The following is a 27,486-nucleotide window of genomic DNA, read 5'->3' on the forward strand; positions in this document are numbered from 1 at the left end:
GTTGTGGCCGCCCTCGGCGCTCTCGCCGCCGTGGCCGTTGTGCGAGCCCTGGTTCGTGCCCGGGCCGGTCTGCTGGCTTCCGCTTCCCTCGCCGGTGCCGCCGCCACCGTTGTCGTTCTGGTTGCCGTTCTGGTTACCCTGGCCACCGGGGACGGTGCCGTTCTGGATCGAGGGAGGCTGGGCGCTTGGGGGTTAGCGGTGGTTATTGGAGCGGACTCACGGGTAGTAAGTGATGTCGTGGACGGAGAACGCCTCGTCCTGGTCGGAAGTGGTCTCGACGACGACGTTGTAGTTGAAGTTGGGGTTGAGAAGGGTAGAATAGATGGGGATGTTGCCGTTGTAGATCAGAGCCGAGATGCCGCCGCCCTGCAGGTTGGGGTGGAACTCCTGGACCGAAGGGCCATAGAGGGGAGGCGGGGTGATCGTGACGCGGAAGTCGGCGAAGGGGACGGGAGGCTGGCCGGCGCGGAGCTCGAGCATGGCCGTGGCCTGGGGCACAGTAATGGTGAGCTTGGCGCCCTTGGCCTTGGTGTACAGCACTCCGTCCTCGCCCTCCCAGTTGCCCTCCTTCTTGACGTGGGAGTCCTGGCCGATCTTGGTAGCATTGGCAGGCGCGAGGCGGTAGCGCTCGCCGGCGTTGTTGGGCTCAGCAGTGTTGAAAGTAAGGTTGCCGCTCGAGCCGAGTGTGAAGACGTAGTAGCCGTACTCGAGACCGGAGACGGAGGCGGTCGTCTTGACGAAGGCGGGGTGGTCGGCGTCCTCCTTGCGGATGTTGACAATGGCGTCCCAGCCCCACGAGGTCGACTTGAGCTGGTCGCCGGCCGTGCCGTTCACGTAAACCGTCCACTCCTCGGGGTTGCCGCGGCCCCTGAAGAAGATGCCGGAGCCAGCGACGGAGACCGAGGCGTTGGCCGGGCCAGACTCGGTGAATGCGTCGAGGTTGGACGTCTTCCACAGGCCCGCAGGCTGGAAGTCAACAGTGGGAGAAAGGAAGCTGAACGTCTGCCTAGGGTTGACGCCGGAGTTGTAGCCAGGGCCACCGGGGACGCCTCCGTCGCCGCCGCCAGTGTTGTCAGAACCGGATCCAGAGGGAATAGGGACAGCCGAACCGGGGAGGCTGACGGTGGCGGTTGAGCCGGGGGCGCCCTGGCCACCACCGTTCTCGGTCAGAGTCGATCCGGCTGCGTTGTTGCCCTGGCCCTGACCGGCGGCCTCGGTCGCAGTCGAGCCCGGAGCACCCTGGCCACCGCCGTTCTCAGTGAGCGTCGAGCCGGCGGCGTTGTTACCCTGGCCCTGACCGGCGGTGCCAGTTGCAGCGGAGCGAGAGGAGGTCTCGGTGTAGGCGTGGCCGACGGCGTCGTCTCCGCCGCCCTGGCCGATCTCGGTGTAGGCGTGGCCGACGGCGTCGTCGCCCTCGCCCTGGGACCAGTCGCGCTTGATTGGGGACGACCAGGCGCACGCGACGCTGGCCGTCAGCAGAAGAGAGGCAGTCCTCATGGTGTATGTCAAGTTGGGTTGAGGTATGGGTGGATCACGTCAGCCGCCGGTGCTTATATATCTGTGTGAGAGCGCGCCCTCCTGCCGTTTGAGATCTGCATGAGATGCGAGATGTGCGAGGCTCGCGAGGTGCAGGAGTGATGCCGGATGCTTGGGTGTGGAGATTAGCTTCGGATTATCCTCGTCGCACGCCGCGACGGTGCGTCGTCATGAGCGCAATCTGAACACTCATGCGCGAGCCGCAAGAGCTGCGTGCGGCATGTTGGGTGCATGCCAAGACACCGCCAAATGATGCGCAGCGACCTCCGGAGCTCGTGCTTGGCTCCTGCCGAAGCATTGGAACTTGTACGACGCCAACATATGCTCAAAGGCGGAGCGCCGAAGGCACGCCTCGGAGGCGGAATCCCTTGGGAGGCACCGGTACGGCATGCGCAGCTTGACGGCCCGAGGGTACCTTTGCTCTGTACGACGCGCAACGAGAGCCTCCACCCCAAATGTTACCTGTTGTTCGTCCAGATCACCACGATCGCAATGGAAACGCAACTGCCGACACTCAATATTGCCCAGAACGCTGCAGCTGCACAACGCGGTGAGACCGGGGAGCAATGTCGGTGCACATGGAAACGCACGGAAGGCTGCAAGGCGAGCTTAATGCCTCCCGCCGGGGTCGCAAGTGTGGGATGGCAGGGTGGACAGTGTCAATAACATCACGTGAGGATAACATCGTTCTCTGCTGCTTGCGCTGACGCTCTTGATTGCTCGAGAGCAGAAACGGAGTGGAGCAGCTGCGCACGGCGGTGCGGCGCACACGGCGCATAGCAGTTCGGAGGTAAGCACGACGTTCCGCCGGCGTCATTTTGTTCATTTTGCGGTGTTCTGAGCCGAGGTTGCGCAGCTCATCCACAATTCATTCGACCTGCTGACAGCAGCACGTGGCCCCTCTTGCTCCTCTGGGCCATGCCGAGCCGGACCGAGACACAGCCACAAGGGGATGCCAGGAACCCCTCTGGCAGTCGAGTGGAGCAAGAGCTTGCAGAAGCACTGCGCTGCGAGTCACAGGCAAGCACCCAGGGCGGGACCAGGTTCCGGGAACCTGGCCGTTGAGCCTCTGGGGTGGAAGGAGTAACCAAGCGATGGGTGGCTCGCGCGCTCTCATCAACTTTGTCAACCTCCAGCCTCCGAGGCACCAGTCACGTCTCAGCAGGCATCGTAAACGCCGTCGCAGGCCTCATTAACCCAGTTAAGAATCAGGCGAAATCGCCGAGAGGGCGATAACCATGTCATGGCTGCTGCTCCCGGACAGGCTCTTTCGCCGAGCCATACTGGGGGTGCGCAGAAGCCTCCGTCGCGCAGTGTGAGGCACATCGAAGCATCATTGCGTAACCATCGATCGCCCTCACGACATCCCCATCCTTAAGCCGGACACTAACCCAGAAAACGAAGATGTGCCCCCAAACGCAGTCGTCGCACGCCTTCACCGCGTGCTCACTGCATGTTGCCACGAGACAAGAACTGGACCTGGCGGAAGCTCCCCGTCGAATGGGTCGCCGAGGTAGCCAGCTTCCGGAGGGCGATTCCAACGTTCTGGACCTCGTCGCATCGCGACTTCGTCAGCTCAAGGCTCTGGGTTCGGTTCGCCTCAGAGTTGCACCGCAGCTGGGGTTCTCTAGGGACTCTCCATGTTGACGGACGTCTGGCTATAGATCTAGATCGGCTCGCGTACCAGCATAGCAACTATATCCGAGTCAGATGACTCCAGTAGCCTTTATCCCCTGCGCACTCAAAAGCATGCAATACCCATGCTGGGCGTGGGTCAACGGAGTTGACGTCATTCCACTCGGCTTGTTCGGTGTGGCGCAGATAACGATAAGGTGGTCGCCGATTTCTGCGTGGCCGTCTGCATCTACTCTGACCCCTGCCTGGAAGTCTATCGTGAGAGGGCGATGCAAGATTCACGCAACGAGGCGATGTACGGAGTATGAGAGCCCAGGAGACGCTCAACGCCTGTAGCTAAGTCAGGGTTAGTCAGCCGACGCCTACACAACCTTAGACACTCTCCAACCCTACTCGTCCTCCCATCCACCCACTCTCCTCAGCAAAAGACAACAAACATGTCCACATCTTCCGATGCCTAGGAGACACGCAAAAGCATACATCCAGGGGGAATCGAACCCCCACCGCATCCAATCGCTCGTGGCAAGGATGCATGATACCATTTCACCATAGATGTTTCGGCGTTCGCTGACGAGAACGCGGCGAGCGGCGACGCCCAGAGCTCCCCGGGCCCCTGATGGGTGTGCAAGACAGTTGCAGAGACGTCGAGGATGCAGTGCAGATGTGGGAGTGACTGTAGAGGTCTCTAAATCAGAGGACGATGAGATTCGCGGAAGAGCAGGTTTGTCAATGGGATTGGAGTTTGCGTCACCTTACTGAGTCTCACATGACGGCGCATCGGTCGCTGCGCTCAGATATCACGTCGTCGCTAGGGTGATAGAAGTATATCCTCCCAGTGACAGTAGTCGCCTTGATAAGACTGGATCCCGCCTGCAGCTCCTCCTCGTCTGTTCTTGTCCCTACTAGTAACGTCCCACTGGCCTGACATTGGCCCTGTTCCACGTCTGGATCTGGAGGGAGGCGAACGCGCCAGCTCTGCCTGTACTCCGGCGCGTTCCACTCGTAATCGTCCCTCTTCCCGGGGAGGGATACAGCATACGACGCCAGTCTGGGGGAGAGCTCAGCCCGCAGTCCTCCGAAACACTGCGCGATGAGCTCTCCGTCGAAGTGCTGTGGTAGCCAGATATGGATCGCGCCTGATGTCAGTCTGTCCTTCCTCCAGAACTCACCAGATCCAGAGGATGCCTGCACATCGATCGGGTTTTGGGCACTGACACGCAGTCGTAGCGGGTGGTTCCGTGTGTCTGCTTCGATGCTCGCTGGCCGCTTTCCGAGCAGAGAAAGGTCCGCGTCGATCTTACCCTTCGCTGACTTCAGCGAGACGTCTGGTTGACCCGATGAGGCGTCGCTCAGTTGCACGGTATACGCTCCCTCTATGCTTGAAGGGGTATGCAAGACACTGTTCGTCAGGCCTGTTACTCGGTGTCACGAAGCTCACAAGGGCGATTTGAAAGCTGTAAAGACGCTGGTGCTTTTCATTACCCGACGTTTGGTGTGGGTTCGATCCGCGGCTTCCGTTTGTGTACGTGTCCCAAGGTCTAGCTTGTCAGTGGGTCTAATGGCGCCAATGTTGCAGTCGCCAGACGTAAATGTTATCGTGGCCGAGTGAGTGATGGATTGAGCGAACGTAAGCGGCCAGAGCGGCTCGGTGCGTTGGTCATCCCTTGAAAGGCTGTGTTATCGTCGGCGATATCCGCAATCAGACGCTTCCAGGCCTATCCTACTTTACAGCCCACATCCAGCAACTTGAGCGCTCCTATACACCGCTCGCACCGCCGCCGCCGGCGCCGAGGCCGCGCCGCCGCAGTCGCTCTCGTCAGCAGCATTAGGCCACTTAGCTCAGTTGGTTAGAGCGTATGCTTAACACTTGCAGCGTTACGCATAAGGTCGGCGGTTCGACCCCGCCAGAGGTCATTCTTTTGCTTCTCTCGTGCTACGTTGCCTCATTGTAGGCGATCAGGTTGGGATGCTGGTTTTAAGAACGATGGTGATGATGTTGGTTTGGTTACAGGAAGCGGAGTGGAGGATCGGGCGTCTCCGGTGGGTCATCGAGCGGCACGTGCCTGCTATTTCGATCTCGTCCACATCTCTGGAGACTAGTATTCACACGTTTCTGCTTCTGTCCACACGTTCTTCGCCCACATCCCATCCCATCCTCATCTTGCCCGATAAGCTTTCATCTCTGCTGTGCGGCGGGGAGCGGAGACATGACCCAAGATGGCTAGTGCGACTGATGCAGACAAGGAACGGCTCCTGTCGGCGGCGTCTTCCCCGGATCTAGAACGCGACCTCGGCGATGCGCAGCTTTATAAAGCGCGACAGCGACCCGTTGGACGATTGGTCCCTATACTCGTAACCACCATGTTCCTTGGACTTGCAGCGATGTTCGCACTCATCATCTGGGCGCCATCCGTGTTCGGCGTTCCCGCGGGACAGAAGGATGGGCTGAACCCCTATGCGGATGGGAGGACCCTCAGCGCGAATGGAGACAAGTTCAAGATTGTCCTCTTCTCTGATCTTCACTATGGCGAGCGGGGCACGAACAATTCCTGGGTCAAGTGGGCTGACGAGGCCGTGAGTACGCCTACTCCATGCGCATCAGCTGCTCTGGGTCGCGGTCTTGCTGACAACAGGATGCCAAGAGCACCGAAGTAATGCGCAAGGCGCTCGCTGACGAGCACCCCGACTTTGTCGTCTACGGTGGAGACCAAGTCACGGGCGAGAACACTTTCTACAACGTGACCGGCCACCAGAACCACCTTCTGCAGCCCGTGCTCGAGACCAAGACACGCTTCTGCAGCATCTTCGGAAACCACGACGAGAGCTACAACGTGAGCCACATCAGCTCGTATCTGCACGAGAAGGACGTCGCGCCCGAGCTCTCCTGGACGCAGCGTGTTGTCGAAAGCGCCGCGGACCCCAAGGGGCAGTTCAACTACTTCATCCCCCTCTGGGCCGACAAGAGCCAGGCACCCGCCGCCGTGCTCTGGTTCTTCGATTCGCGCAGCGGAGTGCACTACTCTGGCGAGTTTGGGATCAAGAATGAGCCGTGGCTTGCACTGGATTGGGTCGACCCACAGGCCGCGACATGGATCAACAACACGGCCGACGCCATGCGCAAAGAGTGGGGCACACTTCCGCCCGCCCTCGTGTTCGTGCACATCCCGCCCGTCCTCGCCACGCCTATCTCGAAGGAAGTCGCGGAGCGTCCGGACGACTTCCCGGGAATCAACTTTGACCCCAAGCCTGACACGCAGGGTGATGCCAAGGGGTGAGTCACTCGGAAGCTGGCGGGAGTTGATAGCAGCTAACAAAGCAGCAAGTTCTGGCACCGCACCGACCCCAGCCACCCCTGGTGGGCGGCTGTGAGCGGCACACTCGGCGCCGACGATGGCCTCCTCGGCGTCATCTCGGGCCACGATCACGGAGACGACTGGTGCGGCCGCGCCGAGTCTGCAGGCCCGTACACATTCTGCTATGCGCGGCACACGGGCTACGGAGGGTACGGCACTTGGGCGCGTGGCTCGCGTGTGTTCGAGTTTAGCACTAAGGGTGGTGCTCTCGACGGCCTCCGGACCTGGATCAGGATGGAGGACCACAGTGCCGCGAACACGACGACGCTCGCTGAAGGCGGAAAGGCGGTGCTGAGAAACTCGAGGGATGCGCCGTGATGTCCGTGATGTCTCCGAGATCGGCATGCTGTAGATCTGCCAGGCCGAGGCACGGCTCTCGGCCCAGGATATGCATGATTCCAGACTCTGTACTCTTGTTCGGCGGACTTGTCCCCGATTAACGTCTCTGTTGCCAAGATAACAGCGAGCAGAGCGTCACTCTGGGGATATCTCGGCTGATCATCGGTGCCAAGGACTGTTACGTAAATGGCTGTTTGCTTCCAGAGTGGATCCCTGAGGCCGCTCCACGGCAGATGTGCACAGGCCTTCGACGTCACTTGTTCTCCGCTCCATCGAGCAATAACACCCCTACTCCGCACGTCGAAGAAATGCTCGACGAATAACACTCTGGGATCGGGACAGGTCCCGCATCGTCGGGCGGCGCAAAGCTTGACAGCGTCTGGATTCGAGGGACCAGAGTCAACAAAAATGTCGTCATGACCTTTCTATTCGTGGGGCCTGTTTCCGCACCCGCCGCACCTGGGCTGTACCTGGCGCTCGCGATCTCTTGGCATCCAGGTCGACTGGGTCGAAAACATCCCGCGCACGCCGTCATTGATCGGGCAATCTGAACACCAAGAACATCTCCAAGACCATCGAGAGAAGGTGACCGTGCTCCGTTTGAGCTGTCTCCTCATTGCCATCTATCTACTTTCTTGATTGTTTCAACTCTGTCACTGTTCTTCGTTTCATCGTCCACACGCCCCCTTCACGCCTCGAGCCAGCCCCACACGCCGACCCAACACATTCCTTCCCCGCTTCGCTCGGATCACTTCAACCTCACTCCACTCTTTGCCGCCCGACCTTGATTTCGATTTCTTAACCGCCTGAGCTCTTCAGCTTTCAGCTCGACAACTACACAACCCCGTTCGCCCCGCTGAGCTCGCCGCGATGGACTACAGAGGTCCCATCAACCCCAAGAACCCGCCCGCGGACGGCGAGGCCGGTATCAGTATCTACCTCTACAGACCGTGGATGGGGGGCGCGATCGCCGGCGTCGTCACCTTCGGTATCGCCATGTGCATCCAGCTCTGGTACATGCGCAAACGGGGGACGCGGTGGATCCATGGTCTCCTGGCCCTGGGATGTGTAAGTTACGAAGTGGAGCGAGCGGCACTGCCGTGTCTGCACGCTGGCCGCGGAGGTAGCTGGGGGGCATGGTTAGCAGCTGACATCAGCTTATGGAGGTTGGCGGGTACGCGGCCCGCATCAAGGGACATGCGAACATGTTCCTCGTGTCTGTGTTTGTTGCACAGTACTTCCTCATCGTTGTTGTGAGTAGACCGACCGACGATCAGAAAAGACAGTCCCCGATGGCACGACTTCTGATCGCCGAAGGGACAGCTAGATGCTCTGGCCACAGAAGCTGACGTCCAGGCGCCCATTCCGGTCGCCGCAGCAATCTACCTCGTCCTGTCCTATGTCGCGCAGCGGTTCCCGCACGGCCGCAAGCTGCTGTGGATGGCGCCCCGCGTCGTTGTCGCCGGTAAGTCGCAGCGAGGGATATGATGCCATATGTGTAAACATATGTTGGGGTGGGTGAGCGGGCCCCATCTCTCTCTTCTCGGGGCCCGCGCATGGCCCATAAAACAGCTAAACAATGACTGATCCCGCTCTCCTTTCATTATGCTACCCTACCCTGCTGGTGTGTAAGCTGACAGCCAGCCTTCGTCTTCATGGACATTGTCACGATCGCGATCCAAGTCACGGGAGCCGCGCTGATCGGCGTCGTGCAGACACGCAAGGCGGAGAACAAGGAGCCGCCCGTGTCGTCCGAGACGGCGAACAACATCCTGCTCGCTGGTCTCGCGGCGCAGACCGCCTTCTTCACGCTCTTCCTCTCCCTCCTCGGAACGGCCATTGCGCGCATCGGTCGTATTCCGACACAGTACAACCTGCGCCGGAACGCGCTCACAATCCTGTTGGTGGATCTGGCGGCCGCGCTCCTCATCCTCCTGCGTACAGTGTACCGCCTCGCCGTCGAGTGCCAGGGCTATTTCGGCTCGGCCAACAGCAGTCAAGTCCTGTACACGTGTCTCGAGTACCTCCCCGTTATTCTGGCTATGGCTGTCTTCTGCGCTTTTCCCATTTATCGCTTCATGCCGTCTGAAGAGCAGAGGAGGAGCCTCGAGACGGACATTGATCCTGCCGAACTGGACGGGATCAATGGCGGAGAGGAGATCAAGGACACGTACTCGGCGCAGCTGGAGGCAAGGCGGTCCAGGGAGAGCGCGAGGCCGTATCCCTAGACCTCGCGCGTCCTGTTTGTGTTTATCTTCCGCCAGATCTCAGCATAGATGTTCGTGTTTTCTTGCCCGTCGAGGTAGAGGCTAGTTGTTTCCCGCGCTTTCGTATTAGAGTAGATGCCAACTCCTGGGGTATGCTGAGCAGAACTGTACTGAGCTTGTGACATTGACCCTTGAGCCGGCCGAGTGACAGTGTGATAACTGACGACTTGCTCACAATTGACAGAACAGTCAAGTGGACAGGGCAAGGAGAACCAGAGTCACTGCGACGTCACATACCTCGACCTCAATCGTCTGTGGCACAGCCGACTCAAGAATCGCATACGCGTCTCACGGGGTAGAGCCATGCCCGCCATGCATGCTCCACTGGAAGCCATAGCCTGACATCTCGGAATGGCGCTGCACCAGACCCCTACTGGTCAAGCATAGCCTCATGCACATCAGACATCCCGGACCCGAGCCGTCACAGGCTGTCATGTGGTCTGCCGCGACGACGCGCGGCTTGTCACTGAGAATGGAGAAGATATATCACGACGTGCTGAAGACTGGGGTCTGCGCACTCCACTCGCCGACGGAGAAAGAACCCAAAGCCATGCCTGGCGCAATCAAGCTGCTCGATGCTCCCACGCCTCCTCAGAGGAAGGCGGAACCCGTCCAACGCGCCGACGCTCCCCTGTAAGCCCACCCCGTCTCTAATGCTCATACAAGCTCGCTGCACCGCTTCAACGGCCCCCTCGAGGGCACCTACCGCGTACGTCTGGGCCCGGCGCCCGCGGACCCACACCAGCCCGACGTCGCGTTCAGTGTTCTGAACGGTGCCATCCGAGCCACTGTCAACCTGCACGGCCATCGGCACGCGACACTGGACGCGACCACCGTCAATGGCTCGGTCCGTCTCCACGTGAAGAGACAAGCGTCCGTTGGGATCAGTGTTTCGAGCGCAAATGGCGCCGTGCATTTGTGGTTGCCCCAGGGTTTTGATGGGATCCTGTCCTGTGGAAGTGGGAATGGGACTGTGGAGCTCAGCGAGACGCTGCAGCGGTACGCTGTCATTGTTCCGGGCGAGAAGGGGCTCGTGTGGCATGTACGTCTGCCTGACGACTTGGACATGGGGCACCACGATCACAACCCGAACCTCGACTTGGGCGGGGGCCCTGCCGCCCTCGCTATGGAAGGTGACAACAAGTTGACCGATGCTGTCCCCAAGAACCCGGAGAGCCCAGAGAGCGAGAAGTCCGACGCCGACAGTAGGATCGTTGCGAGGCGGGAGTCGGACTCTAGCGACGGGGAGAGGAAGCCCGGCCCCGATCGCGCCAAGGCGGAGACGGCTAATGGCAAAGTGAGGGTGTATGCCGAGGGGGAGAAGGAGGAGGCGGGGTGTTGGTGGGAAAGCCGCTGTGAGGTCATGTAGACGGCCAGCCCCGTAGTCGTCGCGCGCAAAACAACATACTCCTCACGCCACAGGCAATAGCAGGCTCCATAGCCCATTCCTTTCTCCGATAACCTGTGCTCCGACTGTAGATAGCAAGTCTATGCAGCCCTGACCTCGCTGAATCTCTTGAAGCGCGGAAGGCATGTTGTTGCATATGGGCTATTACAAGCAGATAGTGAATGTTTGCGCCGGCCTGCTACACGAGTAACCACCATACAGTTCGGACCGAGATTCCGATGTTTCCGCCCACAGCGTGTCACGCGGTCGATCGCGGAATGAGCCGAACAACACCCCGGGATCGTCATATCGTCAGCGTTTTGTCAGACGGTTACGCGTCGCTAGCACGAAAGTGATGACATTCAATGCGAAAGCCGTGGCTGCATCTCGGAGCCGATACATAAGACCTGTCTGGGGCAAGTGGATCGGGCGCTCGTGCCCGCTCCTCTTCCCCTCGCTTCCTAACTCCCAACTCCCAGCGGCGTCGCTATCAACCGCACACCTTCGCAACGTACACTCTCCCATCCAGCCCAACACCGATCGGCTAGAAGGCGCGGATAGCAGCGGAAACGATATCGGCGACCCCACGCCGAGATCACATCGGCAACATGGTGACCAATCACGAGGACGCATACGACGCGCCGCCAGAGTACACGCCGAGCGAGCGGACCGAGGCGACCGCGACGACTGAGGGGACAGAGTACGAGCGTGCGCCGCGCGAGCAGCACGGAGTGTCAAGCGGGCCGCCGAGGTTGCGCGCCGAGTCGCCGATGTGAGTTGCCGCCGCCGTTTCCAGATCATCCCAGCAGCTGCGCGGCATGCGCGGAGCAACGACAGCTGACCGACCGCAGGTGCATCCGCTCAACGAACGGCTCCATCAAGACCAACTACGCCGTGCGCCTCATGGCGCCCGTGCCCGACAAACCTGATGCGGAACTGCGTTCGGCGAACGGGTCGATCGACACGAGTCTCTCTCTCACTGGCACTCGCCCTGCGACGATTACAGCGACGTCGTGGAACGGCTCGGTCCGCCTCCGCACCGAGCGCCAGGGCCCCGTGTCCATCGAGGCCGAGAGCAAGAATGGCGCTGTGCATCTCTGGCTGCCGCGCGGATTCGACGGCGTTGTCACTGCGAGTAGCGGGAATGGGAACGTCAAGCTCAGCGAGGCGCTCATGGAGAGCGCGGTGCTGGTGCCGCACGAGGGGGCGGGGCAGGCGTGGCGCGTCAAGGCGCCAGGCGCGCGGGGTGGTAGCGGAGGAGGGGGTGGAAGCGGCGGGAACGGAGGGAACGGAGGGAATGGCGGCGGCGGCGGCGGTGGTGGTAGCAGGAAGGGGATCCGGGCACAAGCCCAGATCGAGATTGAGTTCAAGTTCCGCACCGGCAGCAGCAAGAGCGGAGCGCCTGCTGTGCCTGCACCTCCTGTGCCGCCCACGCCGCCTGCACCTCCTGCCCCGCCCGCCGCGTCAGCTGTTGGCGCCCCACCCAAGCCTCCCGTGCCCCCTGCGCCGGCCTCCGCGGCCTCGGCTGCCTCCGCGACGTCCACGAGCTCGACCCCTATTCCGAACCCCTTCACGCCGACAGACGACAAGAAGAGCCTCGCGCTCGCCTACGCTACAGGCGATGCGGAGCGTGAACGAGAAGCCGGACTTGAAGCTAATGAGGAGTCCGTGCCAGTGCATGCGCAGTGGGAGCGGGAGGACGAGATTCCCGAGGAGAAGGCGGGTCCCGACCGCGTCAAGGCTCGGACGGCTAATGGGAATGTGAGGATCTACCTCGCGGACGAAGGGGAGGAGGAGTGTTCTGGCAGATGTCTCGTCATGTGAATTCAGTTATTCAGAAGGGCTTTCCGTTGTGAGAAGTTCAAGTTCGTTAGAACGTATTTGATGTAAATGTGGTATGAGGCACTGGGCACTGTGTCTGGACGGTCAAACGCTGACGTACCCGAGACCTCCTCGTTTCTGCACAGCGTATGTGCTCGCTGACATACCTGCTGATGAGCTGGCATAGCTTTGCGCCATTGTGCCCGTCCCTGGCCGCGTGCGGATTGAGCAGGCGCCGCATCGTGCAGCAGTGAGGGTACAGCCATACAGTACATGACTCGGATAGAATACAACACGATCTGTGATCCACTGTCCACTGTCCCTTCGTTTCTTCGCCCGGAGATCAATCCAGGCGCTCGTCATAGAAGAACTCGACGTCGTCTCCGTACTTCCGACTCGCCTTCGGATCAGCCCGACACGCGACCGCATGCCTCGCCTCAGCCACCATTGCGGCGGGGCCAGAGACGTAGACCCGCGAGTGCCCGCTCGTCTTGTTGAGGAAAGAGCCGATGACGCTGTCAACGACACAGCGGCCAGACTCGTACCTCTCCAGCCGCGTGAGAGGGGCCGTCTCGTCGCTGCTGGCGATGAAGGGTTTCTCTGCCGAGATGTCGGGGGTCTCGAGAGGCGTCTCGGGGGGCGTCTCGGTCGACATGGCGGCGAGTTTATCCACTACGTCGAGCTCGCCTGGCGTTGCGGCCTCCGAGACGGCCCCCGAGACCATCTTCTCCTGCGGTGCGACCGCTTCGCGCGTAACGTGGATCGTGACGCTGACGCTCGCCTGTCGCAGCTGCGCCATCTCGGGCTTGATCCACTCCACATCGGCGCGCTCCCGCACACACCACACGAGCTGCACAGGACCCTTGCACCTCTGCTCGAGCAGGACAGGGAGGACGTAGGCGATCCCCGTCCCGCCCGCGATGGCGAGCACGCTACTTTCACGCGGCGCACTGATGTCCGGCCCATAGGGCCCAGAGAGGATGACGGGCGTCTCGGGGCCGAGGGCGAGGAGTTTGCGCGTCTCGCCGCGGCGGGCGCGGACGATGAATGCGAGTCCGTCGTCGGAGACGGAGAGAGGCGTGAAGGGGTGGGACTGCCAGATACTCCCCCGGGGGAAAGTGAGGAAGTAGTGCTGGCCCGGGGCGGCGGGGACTGATGCCTTGACGTCGAGCCGCGCGGCGTCGTGGGCGTCGTGGAAGGGTGTGATTCGGCACGCGAACGTCGTGAACACCCCCACCCCGCCGCCGATCACGCGGTGGTGCAGCAGCGCTGTGCGCAGGAGGCGCAGGCCGCGGTCCGCGCCCCAGAGCAACAGGCTGGGCAGGAGGAAACACTTGAGCCCGTCCCAGTGTCCCCAGCACGCGCCAATGTACACCATGGCGAGCACGTAGTGCGCCTTGCGGAAGGTCTCGTATCCGGTCAACCGCTGTCCCCACGGCGTGGCGAGGAACCACAGCAGCAGCAGGAGTATCATGGCGACAATGCCCCAGACCATGTACGTCTGCACGATCCACTCGCGCGCGACCTGCGGTTGCGGCTGGTACAGCCTTATTTCGACTATGCACCAGCCGATGGTGTGCAGCGCCGACTGGGCGAAGATGACGTGCCCCACCCAGCGGTGCAGGAAGGTGAACTGCTGGTACGGCACGCCGGTGAGTGCGGAGAGCAAGGACTCGCGCGCGCCGAGCAGGATACTAAGCGGCGTAAGCGCGTACGCGAGCACGCCGACGCGGTCCGCCCACGGCCCCAGCGAAGTGCGCGTGTTGTACACTTGTGGGTCGCTGTTCTTCACCGGCGTGACCCAGGTCTGGTACGTGATGCCCACAAAGGAGAAGACGGCGAGGTACGCCAGCATCCCCGCCACGAGGAGCACTTGGAGGCGCGTCGCGTGCCCGAAGATACTCGTTACAGCTCGGCGGGCCCAGCCCGGTCTTGGCGGCGCGATGTTGGGCAGGAGGTAGCGATGCAGCAGCGCGCGCAGGGCTGCTGTCCGTTTTCCGCGCGGTCCGGGCGTGAGAGAGCGGTAGAGCGCCCAGAGCAGGAGGATGGAGCAGATCACGATCCACATGATCCCCACGTAGGTCATGCCGACGTCGTGCGCGCCGTACACTGCGTCGAGGTAGGCGCAGGAGCCCGCGTCGTTCTTGCATGGCACGACGCGGTCGGCGTAGCCCCAGTGCGGCTCGACGTTGGCGCCGTCAAAGTCTTGGATGTGTACCATGGTCCAAGTCCGAGCGAAGCGAGGACGGAGGCGAGGGCGAGTGAGTCGAGGTTAGGTGTCGCGTGAGCCCAGTCGCGGTGGAATCGAATTGGATCAGGTGTTGGTCGGGTATCAGTCGCTTATTGTTCGTTATTGTTCGGAGAGATGGGGAAAGTGTGACAAATGAACGAGCTTGTGTTGGGGGGTAGGATGGTATCAAGTAGCCCAGTGTCGAGTTTCCTCCAACCGCCGTCGTCGTCGTGGATAGAGTACAAGACAAAAGACGAGTCGGGCGAGTGTGGGGCCTAGTGTGCGAGGGATGCTTTAGCGTCCGCTATCAGATATAATTTATTTATCAATCTCGTCGTCATCAAGCTGGTGTCTCGGGGCTTTTCGACACGAGAATCCAGCCTCCGTTGTTCTGGAATCAGGAAAAGAAAGCCCCAGCCAACGAGGATTAGGCCGCAGGGTGAGGAATGTGATCGCCGATCGTCGCGGCATATCTTGTCTTGGATGTGATTGGCTAGCAGCCACGTGCGGCCCACCCGAGGAGAGCATAGACTCAAGATTTCGGGCGAGTGGAGGCCGTCCAGTGCAGCCAGTGCAGCCAGATCCGGATGCAACGAACGGGAGCGAGGAGGGACGTCACTTGACCTGTTACTCATCTTGGCAACATCTCACAACCAGCCTCTACTCCATCTCCACTTCGTTGTTCCGAGACACCAACGCGACCTCTTCGACTGCTGACGGGGAGCATCCCTCTGCGACTGGCGACCACGACCTCCACTCCCCTCCTCGAGAACAATAGCCCTTCGACCAACCCCTCACCCCCAGCATTCTCCCACTTCCCAGCGACCGCCCTACACCACCATGTCGCACTACCACGGCGGCATCGCTAACAGCACAACGTGATCGCCATCCGTACGCTATCATTCTCCCCCCTGCCTAGCTAACCGCCAGATGCTCTGGAACTGGCAAACGATAGACTCGTGCTTCCTCTCTGAATCCTGGCACGTCAAATCACGCGGCGCATTCGCAGCCAGCTGTCTCGGTGTCGTAGCTCTGGCCGCGTGTGTAGAGGTAGTCAAGCACTGGAGTGCGCAGTACGATGCGCAGGTGTGCGTGTCTCTGCGGGCGGCCGATGCTCGACGAGCAGCACTAGAGGACGACGGGGACGTCGGTCTCACGACGGCGCAGCGACAAAGACGACACCGGCGAACGCTCCGCGCCACGCCGTTCCAGCAACTCGTCCGCACTGCGCTCAGCGTACTCCTGCAAGGCGGGTTCTACATTCTCATGCTCATCGCGATGGCGTTCAACGGGTACATCATCGTGTGTATCCTCCTTGGCACGGCGCTGGGCAAGTTCCTTGGCGACTGGTTGCAGATCGACCCGGACGAGGACGAGTATGGCGTCAAGCATGAGCATTAGCACATTAGCGAGCCGTCAGGATGTGGGCGCCGAGATGCTGAGAAGCGACGCCGAGCGAAGGCACGAGGCACACGCGAACCGGCGACCGGCGAACCGCAGAGCGGCACACGTACTGCGACACCCGGCTCTCCGCCCGGCCAGCATCCCGAAGCCGATGTAGGAATCAGAGAACTGGGAGGGAACATTTGTGAGGAATGTTGACTACTTGCCTTGTGTAGTCCACCCACGTTCGAACCATTCGTCTTGTGCACACGGCCACACGGATCTGGCTGGAAGAGTCGCCTGACGAAAGCACGACATTTTTTGCAAGGCAGTGCTGAATGCTGCGGGTGCCTGTGTAAGCTGGGGGGCGCCATGCCAAGACGTGTGCCCCTCCGCTCGAGCAGATTTGTACTCAAGTGTGTAAAACGTTGTTGTAATACTATGCATCATCCATTAAGCATAACGTCCTTTCTGCACACACACACGCATCAGAGTTCGGTGTGGTTTGAGTTCTGGTCGACGCTAATGCATGAGCCTTGGGCATGTGGGGAGCAGGAGCAGGTAGGAGAGGGAGCAACTGGAACAACTGAATAGTCGCCGTTACGTCACGATCACGAGGCCGACGGAGGCGTTGTCTTGGCCCATCTCTTGACCTACTCACTCTGCTTCTCCGCTGTCTCCGCTCTACTCTGGTCCCTCTTAAGCCCCCCCCCCCTCGCTCTTCAGATGAACGCCGCTCTCCTTATCCCAACACACATTCCACCACTAGCATCATCATCCTCACGATGCTATCTCTACCGCGACTCGCTCTCGCGGTATTGACGACAGCAGCGACAACCGCCCTCGCGGCAAGCTGCCCGAACGACCTCAAGACGAGCTATCCCTCCCCCGCGCCCAAGGACGGATGGACAGTGCGCCTAGTGGCAAACTCGGGACTGAGCAAGCCGCGCTCCATCCTGTTCGACGACTCTGGCGCACTGCTCGTGCTCGACCAGAATGTCGGCGTGCTCCGCATGGTGCTCGAGGACCATGGCGGGAGCTGCGTCACTGTCGCGAATACAACGACCGTGGTCGGGAATAAGGACGTGAGTATTTCTACCACTGAATCTGTTGCGCTCTTGGGCTCTGTTGCAGTCAAGAAGTGGGGGAGCAGGGGTGAAGCTACGTGGTTCTGCTTCCCAGCTGACACGCCAGTTCAACCACGGCCTCCAGCTCTCGCCGGACGGGAAGACGCTCTACGTCTCGACTGCGAACGACGTCTTCGCGTACGCGTACGACAGCAACGCGGGGTCCGTGTCGGGCGACCCCCGCGTGGTAGTGACAGGGATGGACAACACGATGCACAAGAGCCGCACGCTCTTCCTGACGTCGGGCGGCGACCTGCTAGTCTCGCGCGGCAGTGCCGCGAACGCGGACGTGCTGGCGCGCGAGGAGTCGAGCGGGCACTGCCAAATCCGCTCGTTCGACGTCTCCAAGGATCGCACGAATTACACAGACGGGCAAGTCGTCGGCTGGGGGTTGCGCAACAGTGTCGGGCTCGGCGAACACCCGACCAATAAAGGGGTATGGTCCGTTGAGAACAGCGTCGACAACCTCCGCCGCCAAGGCCAAGATATCCACAACACGAACCCGGGCGAGGAGCTGAACTTCCACGGCCAAGCGGGCAACTACACAGGCCAGAACTTTGGGTATCCCATGTGCTATACGCTGTGGGACACGAACAATTTCCCCAACCTCGGCAGCCTGCGCACGGGGGACAACTTTGCCGTCGAGATCGCAGAGGACACGAACATCGCCCCGCTGAGTGATGAGCAGTGCAATGCCAACTCTACGCGGCCAGTATTAGCGCTCCCCGCACACACGGCGCCGCTCGACATCGTCTTCGACGACAAGGGAGAGCACGCCTACGTCTCCCTGCACGGGAGCTGGAACTCGGACCCGCCAGTCGGCTACTCTCTCATCCGTGTACCCTTCGGCGAGAACGGAATGCCCAAGGCCGCAGGGGACAGTAAGGACGGGTTCGAGGAGATAGTCACCTCTCCGGACCTCAGCAAGTGTCCGTCCCAGTGCTTCCGGCCCGTTGGACTCGCGTGGGATGCCAAGAAGCGCCTGTTCCTTGCCAGCGACACGACGAAGGAGATCTTTGTGGTCATGCCCAAGTCGGGCGAGGATGATGGGGACGAAAGCGCTGCGGCGCGACTCGGGCCGAGCGCCTGGCTCGCTGGAGCGCTGGCGCTGCTTGCTTGGATGGTGTAGAAAAGTGTCGGAGGGGAATCTTGTAATGTCGCATTTTCTTGTCTATGCATCCGACTGTACGCATTCGCAGTGAGGGCCGAGATAAGCTGGACGCCGAGTCGGGAAAGGACATGACTGGCTGCCACTGTACTCCCGAAGAGATCTCTCCGTGCAGGATGCAAATGCGTAGTAATTGGTGGATAGCCTCGTGGACGATGAACAACGCACGCCAAGACCTCCGGGGGCTGTGGAATGCGGGGCTGGCCGATAAAGAATGGTGGGCGGAGATGAGCGACGATCGGTAATCGGCGTCCAGTGTTGACCGATGTGCATCGGCGAACGGCCCGTACGAGATGCTCAGCTGACATCGTTCCCAGGCTATATATACATAACAGTCGCGACCTCCCTAACCAACGCTGCAGTCTCCCTACTCTGAACGAGAGACACCATGCCGCCCAACATCATCAGACCCCAGCTTCCCCCGCCTTTCCTCCCCACTCTCAGCGCGTGGGAGTACGTCTTCCCCTCTGGCCCTGGTATCAGTCCCGGGGCGGGGCCGTGGCCGGGTGAGACCACCGCCTTCATCGACGGCCTCACTGGACGCTCCATGACGAGGGCGGAAGTACACGACACGGCGCTGAAGCTCAAGGGCGGGTTGAACGCCCGCGGCGTCAAGAGGGGTGACACGGCGGCCATCTTTGGCAGCAACAGCATCGAGTGGGCGCTCGCGGCCTGGGGATGTCTCGCTGCGGGCGTCGTCGTGACGCCGTGCAGTTCGGCCTTGTACGTGGACTCTTACCGAGTGATTGGCTGACAGGGTAGCGGCACGAGCGAGCTGACGTACCAACTGAACGACTCTGGCGCCACGGTCCTGTTCATCTCCCCCGAGCTCCTGCCCGTATTCGAGAAGTGCCGCTCCGAGCTCAAGTTCTCCTTCCCCTCTGACCGCGTCATCCTGCTTACTCCTCCGGACGCTCCGAACCAGAAGTATCCCAGTCTGTGGAGCTCTCTCGGCCCGCTCTCGGAGCCCGAGCCCTTCAACGGCGTCGACGCACACGAGACGGCGTGGCTCTGCTACTCCTCCGGCACGACGGGCCTGCCAAAGGGCGTGCAGACGACGCACCACAACCTCACGACGCAGTTTGAGACGACGACCCTCATCCGCCCCCTGCCCAAGCACGGGCAGGACGTGATTCTCGGCTTCCTCCCCTTCTCGCACATGTACGGCATCCTCGCGGTCGTGACCACGCCCGTGCTGGCGGGTGTGCCCGCGATCATTCTGCCCAAGTACGACGAGCTCGCGGCCCTAAAGCTGATGCAGAAGTACAAGGTGACCAAGTTCAGCGCCGTGCCCGCCGTCCTCCTCGGCCTGGTGCACAGCCCGCACGTGCCGCGGCACGATGTGAGCAGCCTTGTCGAGATCCGCTGCGGCGCCGCGCCCATGGGGCCCGAGCTCGCGGCGCTGTTCCGCGCGCGCTTCCCCAACTGCGTCATCAGCCAGGGATACGGCATGACCGAGGCGTCGCCGGCCATCACGCTCCCGACACCCGAGGACGATAGGGCCGGCCGGCCGGGCGTCGGCCGCCTCGTGCCCAGCTACGAGGCGCGCATCGTCACCGAGTCCGGCGAAGACGCGCAGCCGGGCCAGCCGGGGGAGATCTGGGTGCGCGGCCCAAACGTCATGAGGGGTTATCACGGGAAGCCCGACGCGAACGCCAAGTCCTTCGCCCCGGGGCACTGGTTCAAGACCGGCGACGTGCTGTATCAAGACGAAGAGGGGGGATTCCACGTCGTCGACCGCATCAAGGAACTCATCAAGTGCAAGGGCTTCCAGGTGCCGCCGGCCGAGATGGAGAGTCTGCTCTTGAGCCATCCGGACATTGTGGATTCCGGCGTTGTGGGCGTGTACGACGCGGCGCAGGCTACGGAACTTCCGCGAGCGTATGTCGTCCTCGAAAGTGGGAAGCAGGTCGCGCCGCAGGAGATTGCGCAGTGGGTCGCCAACCGCGTGGCCCAGTACAAGAAGCTCCGCGGCGGGGTTGTCGTCGTTGAGGGTATTCCGAGGGGTGCGACCGGCAAGATTATGCGCAACAAGCTCAGGGAGAGGGCGAAGGAGGAGTGGGAGGCCGAGGGGCGCGCGAGACTGTAGAGCAGCCCTCTAGACACTCTAATGCATGCGAGAATGTCAGAAGCGACCAAGTCGATGGAATGGCAAGGGTAAAAGCAGCCACTGTCAGCCTCGGAGGCCAGGCTGTGGATGACAACCGACACCGCTCGGAACCGAGCACTAGCCTCCCACACCCCACCGCCATGTTCAAGGGCGCCATCACCGCCTCACTCGGCGCTCACGCGTCGAGACTCACCACCGTGAGCATACAAGTATGCATGCCGCATCGAGCTCGGTCACTCACCCACCACCCACTGGCATACTAGCCCGCTGATAGGCATGCGCTTCAAGAGCGAACGAACAAACGAGCCTCCTCCAACATATGAGGAGTCGGCGTCGCACAGCACCCGTCCACCGCTACCTCCGCGCGATCCTCGGCGCTATGCTCCCCCCGGTCCGCCCCCGCTCCCGCCCCGGAATCTCTCTCAAACGTCCCCTTCAACGGGCATATCCGTTCCCTCCGGGGTGACACACGGCACTGCACCCTTGTAAGCCCTGCCCTGCAGCGCTGCTGACGTTAGCGCCGTGTCCAAGACTTGGTCCAGCATTCGGAAGAAGTACGCCGTGCAACTACCCCGCCAGAGCACGGGACAGCCAGACGTCTCCCTCCGAGTCGCGGACGGGGACATCCACACCACGCTCTATCTCCTGGGCAGCGTTGGCCGACCGGCCCGGGTCGAGCTCAAGGCAAGCGAGGGAAGCATAAAGCTCCGCCTCGTGCGAGAGAGGGGCCAGGCCGTAGACGTGCAGGCGGTAACAACGAACGGTACGTGCCCCTCTCACGTCCTATTCCCAACTGACGACAAGGCCGCGTATCGATCTATCTTCCGCACGACTTCCAGGGCCCCGTCACGGGCCACACCAGATCTGGTTCTGTCAAGGTCTCGCCTGGCCTCATGCCGCGCGCGGTCCTTGCGCCCAGTCCGCCCGGCGCGGCCAAGAGAGAAGTCAGGCAGACATGGGTCGTCACTCCCATCGGCGCCGATGCCGCCAGGGCGCAATATGGACCGGACAGGGTGTGGGCGCAGACGAAGAATGCGAGCGTCAAGTTCGCCGTCGAGGGGGAGAGGAACGGGGATGACGACGACGTCTGGGGCGATGTGGCCGAGACGGTGCTCGGCGAGGTGTTCGGATGACCTCTTTTACGGAATGCCCTGCGGCTCATCGATGAAGGAATAGACGAGTACGGGATCCTGTATGACCGTTCAGACATGCAATGCTGTGATCAGTGAGAAGGCGTTGGGAGAGGTTCTCGCATTGCAGCGCGACGCTCGCACCGTCGCCGGCACCGCCGGCACCGCCGAGGCCGCCCCGCGCCATCACTGTCAGAGCTTCGGGCCACTTAGCTCAGTTGGTTAGAGCGTATGCTTAACACTCGGAACTCCGACGGAGCGAGAGATTTACGCATAAGGTCGGCGGTTCGACCCCGCCAGAGGTCATTCTTTTGGCTGCTGTGTGCGTGGGAGATGCTGCAGAACTCGTGCGTGGCTTCGGAGCATGGTTGAGATACTGTAGCGGCGTAGTTTGCCTATCTTGGGGTGGACGGCGGCGCGAGGGTTGTCGCAGGAGCACACTTGGAGACATGGCAGACTTTACACAGCTTGATCCGAGGCGTGTCAGAGCGTATCAATCCTATGTGACAAACTCATGTCCGCTCCGGGCTGCTACTTGCTACAGCGCGGCGAGTATCGATAGCAGCATCAGCCCTACCTCGCGCAACGCCCTTCTACGATGTCTTCCTACAAAGCAGATCGGGGGAACCAAATAAACGAAAACTTGGAAATCCAGGGTCAAAAATACTCCCGTCGTTCCGCACCCAACCTTTTCGTGCGCCGCATCGACAACCGTCCTCTTCAACCACGAAAAGGACACTCCACACTGCATTCCGATGCATAGAAGGGCAGCAAAAGAGTACATCCAGGGGGAATCGAACCCCCACCGCATCGATGGCAACGATGCACGATACCATTTCACCATAGATGTTAGGACGCACAGACCACTTCACCATCGCCGAGCGAGGGAGCCGATCTTCGTTGGCGATTGCGGCGCCTGGACAGTTATGTACCCTCGTCCCCGCACTGAATTCGAGTTGGCTGCGCCTTTCGATAATGAGGAGGATGTGAAGTAGCTTGGAAGCTGCATGGCACACACTGAGAGCGATCGAACTGAGGTTAACCGACGAAATCGAGTAGCGGTGCGCTCTTCCCCGAGTCATGTCGTACTGTAATTGTCCCGAGGCTCTTGGCTGCTGCGGCAGTCAACCTGGACAAGGAGTTCAGGATTCTCGAGACAGCACACTATGTACCTCACGAGTTATCAATGGGTGTCTGTCTTCATGAATGGTGAGCTCAACGATGAGAGAGGCTACCGTCTTGGTCACAGTCGTACTCGGTGCCCTTAGTCGCACTCTCATTTCCTATCAGTGCCCAGGATTATACAGCCGTGCACATTTCCGGTCTCGGGCCAATCCTCCCCGCGACCCACAGCCTGAGAGCTTGGAAGCAAGTCTGGCCATTGGACGCCAGGGATGTGAATACAGCCACACGACTGCGTACGGTTTCCTATGCTTGGGCTGCGTGGGGCTGCAAAACCAGAGGGGAAGCTGGAGGGGGAGAGAGGGGTACCGACTTGAGATAGTCGGGAGCAGCATCGCATCGCGGTGCTGTGCGGTGCATGGTCGAGGGATCGGTGTCTTTGAGGCACCATCCAGCCGAGATATGGACTCCTTACGTAAGACACAACGACCAGTGCTCGATCACCAACGCTCACACGGAATCATACGAGCGCACCGCACGAGCTCGGTGGCCTCTGTGGTATCGCTTCAAGCTGTACAGGACTATCCAAACGGACCAATTCTCACGTGTCTTACTTTGACTGCATTACTCCACTCAATTCCAGAATTGCGGACCCGAGGTCCGTTTAGGGGGTCAGCCAGTTGAAACATCTCGGTCTAAAGACATGGAGACCTCCCATCGCATACAGGGCGTGCGCCGTGGTTAAGCCCCGACCAGTGCGCTTCCTTGAGACGCGGTCAAAACGCTTCAGCAATGCCTTGATATTTCCTCTCATCGCATTCACGTGGGCAGGCTGGAGGCTACTGCACCGATTGCGGACTTGCCTATCCGACCTCCTGTCACCTGCGACTGAGCCGAAACTCCAGTGACACTTCCTGTACACCGTGTCGTCTGTATGTCACTGCCCGCAGCTCCGACCTGCTCAGGAGCTGAGACGTCTGGTCTACACCAGAGTACAGGTGGGTCAATCGCCATCCAATCACCACATCAGTAGAGATGAATCTCACGTCGGGCGGGAAGGGGAATTGCGATGAGCATTCTGTAACGCAGCAATGGGAGGTCACCTTGCAGTGTTGGAATTTGTTAGAAGTGACTAAGCACCGTACGGCCAGGAGATGAGTAACGCAAGCTCATCGAGGGCATGCAGTAGTGCCGCCCAACACGTGCCACAGCGCCAGCTACGTGCCCAGACCCCCGAATTAGCTTCAATGCAATCCCTCTCGTATCGTGTTTCTTATCTCAAAGACCCAGCCGGTGCAATCAGTTTTGCACCACCGCTCCGTGACAATCTCTCCAGTTCCGTGTTTCTCATGTTAGGACACCACCGCATTGCTACCAGTCACCACCGCCATCATGAGCAGTACATGTCCGTCACTGCGTGTAAAGTCGTTCCCTCCTGTGACGACCCGACGATACTTAAGACGCCATGCAAGAGAGCTTTAGACTCACCAATCCAATCACTTCCTCCCTTTCACATACAACTCGCACCGGCAGAAAGAACAACTGCCAAACGCATCCGAACCACCACACTCGTTTACATTCTACACCCACACTCCTTTCAGCAACTCAGCAGCTTTGACAGCTACCTTGTTCATTGAGACAAGACACCAGCCACAATGCGTCTCGACTACGGTGCCATTCTATTCGCGCTCGCTACCACTGCTGCGGCCGCACCAATGACTGGCCACGACAATGATCAGGGCGGGGTTCAGCACGAAAAGCGCTTCAAATTAATCGGCCCCAAGAACCCTCTCTACACGCCGGACGGAGAGAGGACTGGGACGTACCTGCCCCCACTCAACTCACACGTGAGTACTCAATCCCTAGACACCTGCCTCCAAAACCTTCAATGTGCTTCTGCAATGCAGCACCTTGTCACCTACCGGATTGCATCCGATCAAGCTAACAGTCAGGATGGCATTGGTCCTCTTATGGATCTGACGGATCGCCCGCACGATCGCCTGCCCCCGGCTTCGGGCGACCGCCAGCACGGAAAGCGCACGTATCTTGTCCCCGAGGTCCAGACTTACCGCCTTGACCATGGTCGTCTCATCATGGACGAGGCACACCGAGTCTATGACCCCAAGGACGGGAAGAGTGTCCCCATCAATGAGCGCTCTTACCTCGTCCCCGACCAGACTCAGGGCACCTACCGCCTCGAGAACGGCAAGCTCATCAAGGACGAGGCACACCGTGTCCCCGACCCCCAGCCTGTAGATGGCGACGCCGACGCGCACGCGAAGGATGCGATGCGTGAGATCATGGGAATCATGGACAAGCACGGAAAGCGACTCCTTATGCCTGACTTAAGGGGTCCCGGCCTTCCCATATACGACGGGCCCAACCATCACGTAGGGTACAAGCCTAAGCCCAAGGGGCAGCCGCAGCCTAAGCCCAAGGGGAAGCCGAAGCCGAAGCCGGTGTCGGGTCCCTTCCTCACCTGGAACAAGCACGAGGAGCGTTCATACCTTGTGCCTGAGGTTCAGACCTACCGTCTCGACCACGGCCGCCTGATCATGGACGAGGCACACCGCGTTCACAACAACCCCGACCCCGTTGACAACCCGTACAACATGACGGTCAAGCCGCTCCCTCACCACAAGCGCGAGAGCGACGTACAGCTCATGGACCGCACATTTTTTGACCCTTTGGCCCGATGGTGGAGATTTGGCTCCTTGCGCGACAAGCTCGCGCAGCATAATCAGGAGAAAAAGAACGTCAAGCGCGAGGCCAACGAGCAGCTCGAGGAGCGCAAGCTCCACTCCAGATTCGCGCTTCTCCCTGATATTCCTCTCGAGCACGAGGTAAATCCTGCTTGGCAACGAATCCCTGCGCAGGAGAGCGGCAACCAACGCCATCCTAAATTCGACTTTGGCCAGATCCAGATGCTGCGGCGGCACGAGGGGCGCGCCCAAATCCATGGCACCTACGGCATCTCCGACGAGGCGGTTGAGAGTCCTCGCCTCCGCACAGCGCCCCTCGGCCAGCTGAAGCATCACCACGACGACGACAAGACTGCTCTTGAGGAGCGCACGTACCTGATTCCCGGCGTCCGCACCTATCGACTGGACCACGGGCGGCTGATTATGGACGAGGCGCACAGGGTTCCTGACTCGACTCCTTCTCTGCCCCAGAATCAGAAGCGCTCTAACGACGACTACGGCATTGAGGCCCGGCGACTTGCACCGTGGTTGCAGGAACAGATCATTGCACGAGCTCGAGAGCAGCTCCTTAGGGACCAAGGTGCTCGACACACTCAGCATGGTGTAAGTTGCAGCTATTAGAAATCGAGTGTTGGGGTTGTAAAATGAGCTGACCGGCAGATCCCGGACAAGTTCGACACGTACTGGAAGAAGGGGAAGCGCGATGGTGGCCTCTCGCAGGACGAGCTGGAGACGCTGAGCAATGAGCTCGAGTCTCAGCTGGCAAAGCGTCTCATGTTAACGCCCACAAGGCGGCCCCGACCCCGACCCCTTTCCGGGTGGCCTAACCATGGTCCCAAGCACCCCAAGCTTCCGGTGAGAAACATCTGGCTTCCGAAGAGCCCTCGTCTGCTCCTTGTTCACGAAAATGAGCGTAAAACTGATATTCAGAAATCTTCCCATCACACTCCCTTTCCTTTTCAGGCCATCAAAGGGAAGCGCGATGGGGGCCTCTCGCAGGGTGAGGAGGAGGAGCTGAACAGTGAGATTGAGGCTCTGGAGGCGAGACGCTTTAGGCACCTCGACCTTTCCTTCCCAAGTGGCCCTCCGTATGGAGTTCCTGGCTCTGTCCCAGGTGCTGAGGGTACTCCTCACTCGGTAAGTATTGTGCTTATCTGCTCAGCTCGGTCGGCTGTTGAGGTTTTAGAGCACAGGGCTGACTTTTAGGATTCTCACAACGGCGGAAAACGCCCCTGGGGACTTTCCCCTGCCGTGATGGTGAAGAGAGACGACACTGCTAGGGTCAATTCTGCGATCGACGAGTGGGCAGAAAGTGCACACACTAATCCGACGGCCTGGGCGGACAACGCTGAGAAAGTACTCAAAGCAGCCTTTCCAGGCATAAGGATCTCTAGGACGGACAAGCCGAAGGACAAGCGGGAAAATGGCGTGCCGAAGGCCACGGCCCCGAGGCCCCCGAAACGCATATTAAGCCCCGAGGAGTGTCGTATTCGGCAGCAGCAGGACGAGGAGATGCGGGCAAAGCATCGTTATGTTAAGTTGCCGAGGCTTCCCTCAGAGTGTGGGTTCCTCTACAAGCGCGACGAGGACACAGCAGACTCAACCGCAGAGGCGGGACCGAAGGATGGTTCCGAGCGCAATAGCTCCCCGGAGACTGCCGAGACCTCCGAGAACGACCATGAGGGCTCCACTGGCAGCACCGACTCTGCCTCCGGTGACGACTCCGCTGCCGTCTACGCCTCCGACTCCGGCTCGAGCTCCGTTACTGGATCTCCTCTCCCGACCTCCACGAGCTCCCTGGCTTCCCGCCCTGCAACCACCGACGACGCAACCAAGAAGGCTATCGATGCCGTTTGCGCTCTCGTGAAGTCTCTCTCCAGCGGCAGTCAGAGTAACGGTCAGATCAAGGGTCTCGCATCGCTCTGCGAGAAGCTCCAGGATGGCTCCGCCAGTACGACCTCGACGGGCTCGGCCTCCTCTCACATCACCTCCTCGGCCGAGTCTGGCTCCGACAGCACCTCCACCTCGTCGGGTTTCGACGGTTCCTCCACTTCTGGCGCCTCCTCGGCCTCTGGTAGCACTTCGGGATCCTCGAGTGCCTCGGACTCCTCGAGCACCTCCACCGCAGACGATGCCTCGCATACCGACGAGGAGTAGAGGACACATTGCAACGCAA

The 27,486-nt window shown here is 60.5% G+C and overlaps 12 protein-coding genes and 4 non-coding genes across 16 annotated transcripts; 11 read left to right on the forward strand and 5 right to left on the reverse strand.

Moving 5' to 3' along the window:
* Window positions 1-216: 216 nt before the first annotated feature.
* A1Q1_03693 (uncharacterized protein) lies at window positions 217-1,497 on the reverse strand (the record flags this gene model as incomplete). Its single annotated transcript, XM_014323443.1, has 1 exon — window positions 217-1,497. One exon carries the CDS (start codon window positions 1,495-1,497, stop codon window positions 217-219), a length of 1,281 nt encoding a protein of 426 aa, XP_014178918.1.
* Window positions 1,498-3,648: 2,151 nt separating this feature from the next.
* A1Q1_t276 lies at window positions 3,649-3,727 on the reverse strand. Its single transcript has one exon. It is a non-coding gene; the product is annotated as a tRNA-Gly (tRNA).
* A 206-nt stretch (window positions 3,728-3,933) lies between these two features.
* On the reverse strand, window positions 3,934-4,650 carry A1Q1_03694 (uncharacterized protein; the record flags this gene model as incomplete). The annotated part of the gene is made up of 2 exons (XM_014323444.1): window positions 3,934-4,570; window positions 4,610-4,650. The coding sequence occupies 2 exons, from the start codon at window positions 4,648-4,650 to the stop codon at window positions 3,934-3,936; spliced, it is 678 nt and encodes a 225-aa protein (XP_014178919.1).
* A 349-nt stretch (window positions 4,651-4,999) lies between these two features.
* On the forward strand, window positions 5,000-5,085 carry A1Q1_t269. The gene has a single exon. It is a non-coding gene; the product is annotated as a tRNA-Val (tRNA).
* A 447-nt stretch (window positions 5,086-5,532) lies between these two features.
* On the forward strand, window positions 5,533-6,842 carry A1Q1_03695 (calcineurin-like phosphoesterase; the record flags this gene model as incomplete). The annotated part of the gene is made up of 3 exons (XM_014323445.1): window positions 5,533-5,745; window positions 5,805-6,442; window positions 6,491-6,842. 3 exons carry the CDS (start codon window positions 5,533-5,535, stop codon window positions 6,840-6,842), a joined length of 1,203 nt encoding a protein of 400 aa, XP_014178920.1.
* An 891-nt stretch (window positions 6,843-7,733) lies between these two features.
* Window positions 7,734-9,091, forward strand: A1Q1_03696 (uncharacterized protein; the record flags this gene model as incomplete). The annotated part of the gene is made up of 4 exons (XM_014323446.1): window positions 7,734-7,931; window positions 8,021-8,116; window positions 8,181-8,328; window positions 8,547-9,091. The coding sequence occupies 4 exons, from the start codon at window positions 7,734-7,736 to the stop codon at window positions 9,089-9,091; spliced, it is 987 nt and encodes a 328-aa protein (XP_014178921.1).
* Window positions 9,092-9,521: 430 nt separating this feature from the next.
* On the forward strand, window positions 9,522-10,499 carry A1Q1_03697 (uncharacterized protein; the record flags this gene model as incomplete). Its single annotated transcript, XM_014323447.1, has 2 exons — window positions 9,522-9,763; window positions 9,893-10,499. 2 exons carry the CDS (start codon window positions 9,522-9,524, stop codon window positions 10,497-10,499), a joined length of 849 nt encoding a protein of 282 aa, XP_014178922.1.
* Window positions 10,500-11,125: 626 nt separating this feature from the next.
* On the forward strand, window positions 11,126-12,341 carry A1Q1_03698 (uncharacterized protein; the record flags this gene model as incomplete). Its single annotated transcript, XM_014323448.1, has 2 exons — window positions 11,126-11,289; window positions 11,369-12,341. 2 exons carry the CDS (start codon window positions 11,126-11,128, stop codon window positions 12,339-12,341), a joined length of 1,137 nt encoding a protein of 378 aa, XP_014178923.1.
* A 340-nt stretch (window positions 12,342-12,681) lies between these two features.
* A1Q1_03699 (uncharacterized protein) lies at window positions 12,682-14,559 on the reverse strand (the record flags this gene model as incomplete). Its single annotated transcript, XM_014323449.1, has 1 exon — window positions 12,682-14,559. The coding sequence occupies one exon, from the start codon at window positions 14,557-14,559 to the stop codon at window positions 12,682-12,684; it is 1,878 nt and encodes a 625-aa protein (XP_014178924.1).
* Window positions 14,560-15,498: 939 nt separating this feature from the next.
* On the forward strand, window positions 15,499-15,969 carry A1Q1_03700 (uncharacterized protein; the record flags this gene model as incomplete). Its single annotated transcript, XM_014323450.1, has 1 exon — window positions 15,499-15,969. One exon carries the CDS (start codon window positions 15,499-15,501, stop codon window positions 15,967-15,969), a length of 471 nt encoding a protein of 156 aa, XP_014178925.1.
* Window positions 15,970-16,736: 767 nt separating this feature from the next.
* On the forward strand, window positions 16,737-18,207 carry A1Q1_03701 (uncharacterized protein; the record flags this gene model as incomplete). The annotated part of the gene is made up of 2 exons (XM_014323451.1): window positions 16,737-17,036; window positions 17,086-18,207. 2 exons carry the CDS (start codon window positions 16,737-16,739, stop codon window positions 18,205-18,207), a joined length of 1,422 nt encoding a protein of 473 aa, XP_014178926.1.
* A 427-nt stretch (window positions 18,208-18,634) lies between these two features.
* On the forward strand, window positions 18,635-20,335 carry A1Q1_03702 (AMP binding protein; the record flags this gene model as incomplete). The annotated part of the gene is made up of 2 exons (XM_014323452.1): window positions 18,635-18,969; window positions 19,009-20,335. The coding sequence occupies 2 exons, from the start codon at window positions 18,635-18,637 to the stop codon at window positions 20,333-20,335; spliced, it is 1,662 nt and encodes a 553-aa protein (XP_014178927.1).
* Window positions 20,336-20,394: 59 nt separating this feature from the next.
* On the forward strand, window positions 20,395-21,489 carry A1Q1_03703 (uncharacterized protein; the record flags this gene model as incomplete). Its single annotated transcript, XM_014323453.1, has 3 exons — window positions 20,395-20,553; window positions 20,875-21,119; window positions 21,219-21,489. 3 exons carry the CDS (start codon window positions 20,395-20,397, stop codon window positions 21,487-21,489), a joined length of 675 nt encoding a protein of 224 aa, XP_014178928.1.
* Window positions 21,490-21,689: 200 nt separating this feature from the next.
* A1Q1_t270 lies at window positions 21,690-21,792 on the forward strand. The gene has a single exon. It is a non-coding gene; the product is annotated as a tRNA-Val (tRNA).
* Window positions 21,793-22,265: 473 nt separating this feature from the next.
* On the reverse strand, window positions 22,266-22,336 carry A1Q1_t275. The gene has a single exon. It is a non-coding gene; the product is annotated as a tRNA-Gly (tRNA).
* Window positions 22,337-24,263: 1,927 nt separating this feature from the next.
* On the forward strand, window positions 24,264-27,467 carry A1Q1_03704 (uncharacterized protein; the record flags this gene model as incomplete). The annotated part of the gene is made up of 4 exons (XM_014323454.1): window positions 24,264-24,455; window positions 24,516-25,913; window positions 25,971-26,447; window positions 26,517-27,467. 4 exons carry the CDS (start codon window positions 24,264-24,266, stop codon window positions 27,465-27,467), a joined length of 3,018 nt encoding a protein of 1,005 aa, XP_014178929.1.
* Window positions 27,468-27,486: the final 19 nt, after the last annotated feature.

The sequence above is a fragment of the Trichosporon asahii genome, assembly GCF_000293215.1.
Source record: "Trichosporon asahii var. asahii CBS 2479 unplaced genomic scaffold scaffold00056, whole genome shotgun sequence".
In the NCBI taxonomy this organism is placed as follows: domain Eukaryota; kingdom Fungi; phylum Basidiomycota; class Tremellomycetes; order Trichosporonales; family Trichosporonaceae; genus Trichosporon; species Trichosporon asahii.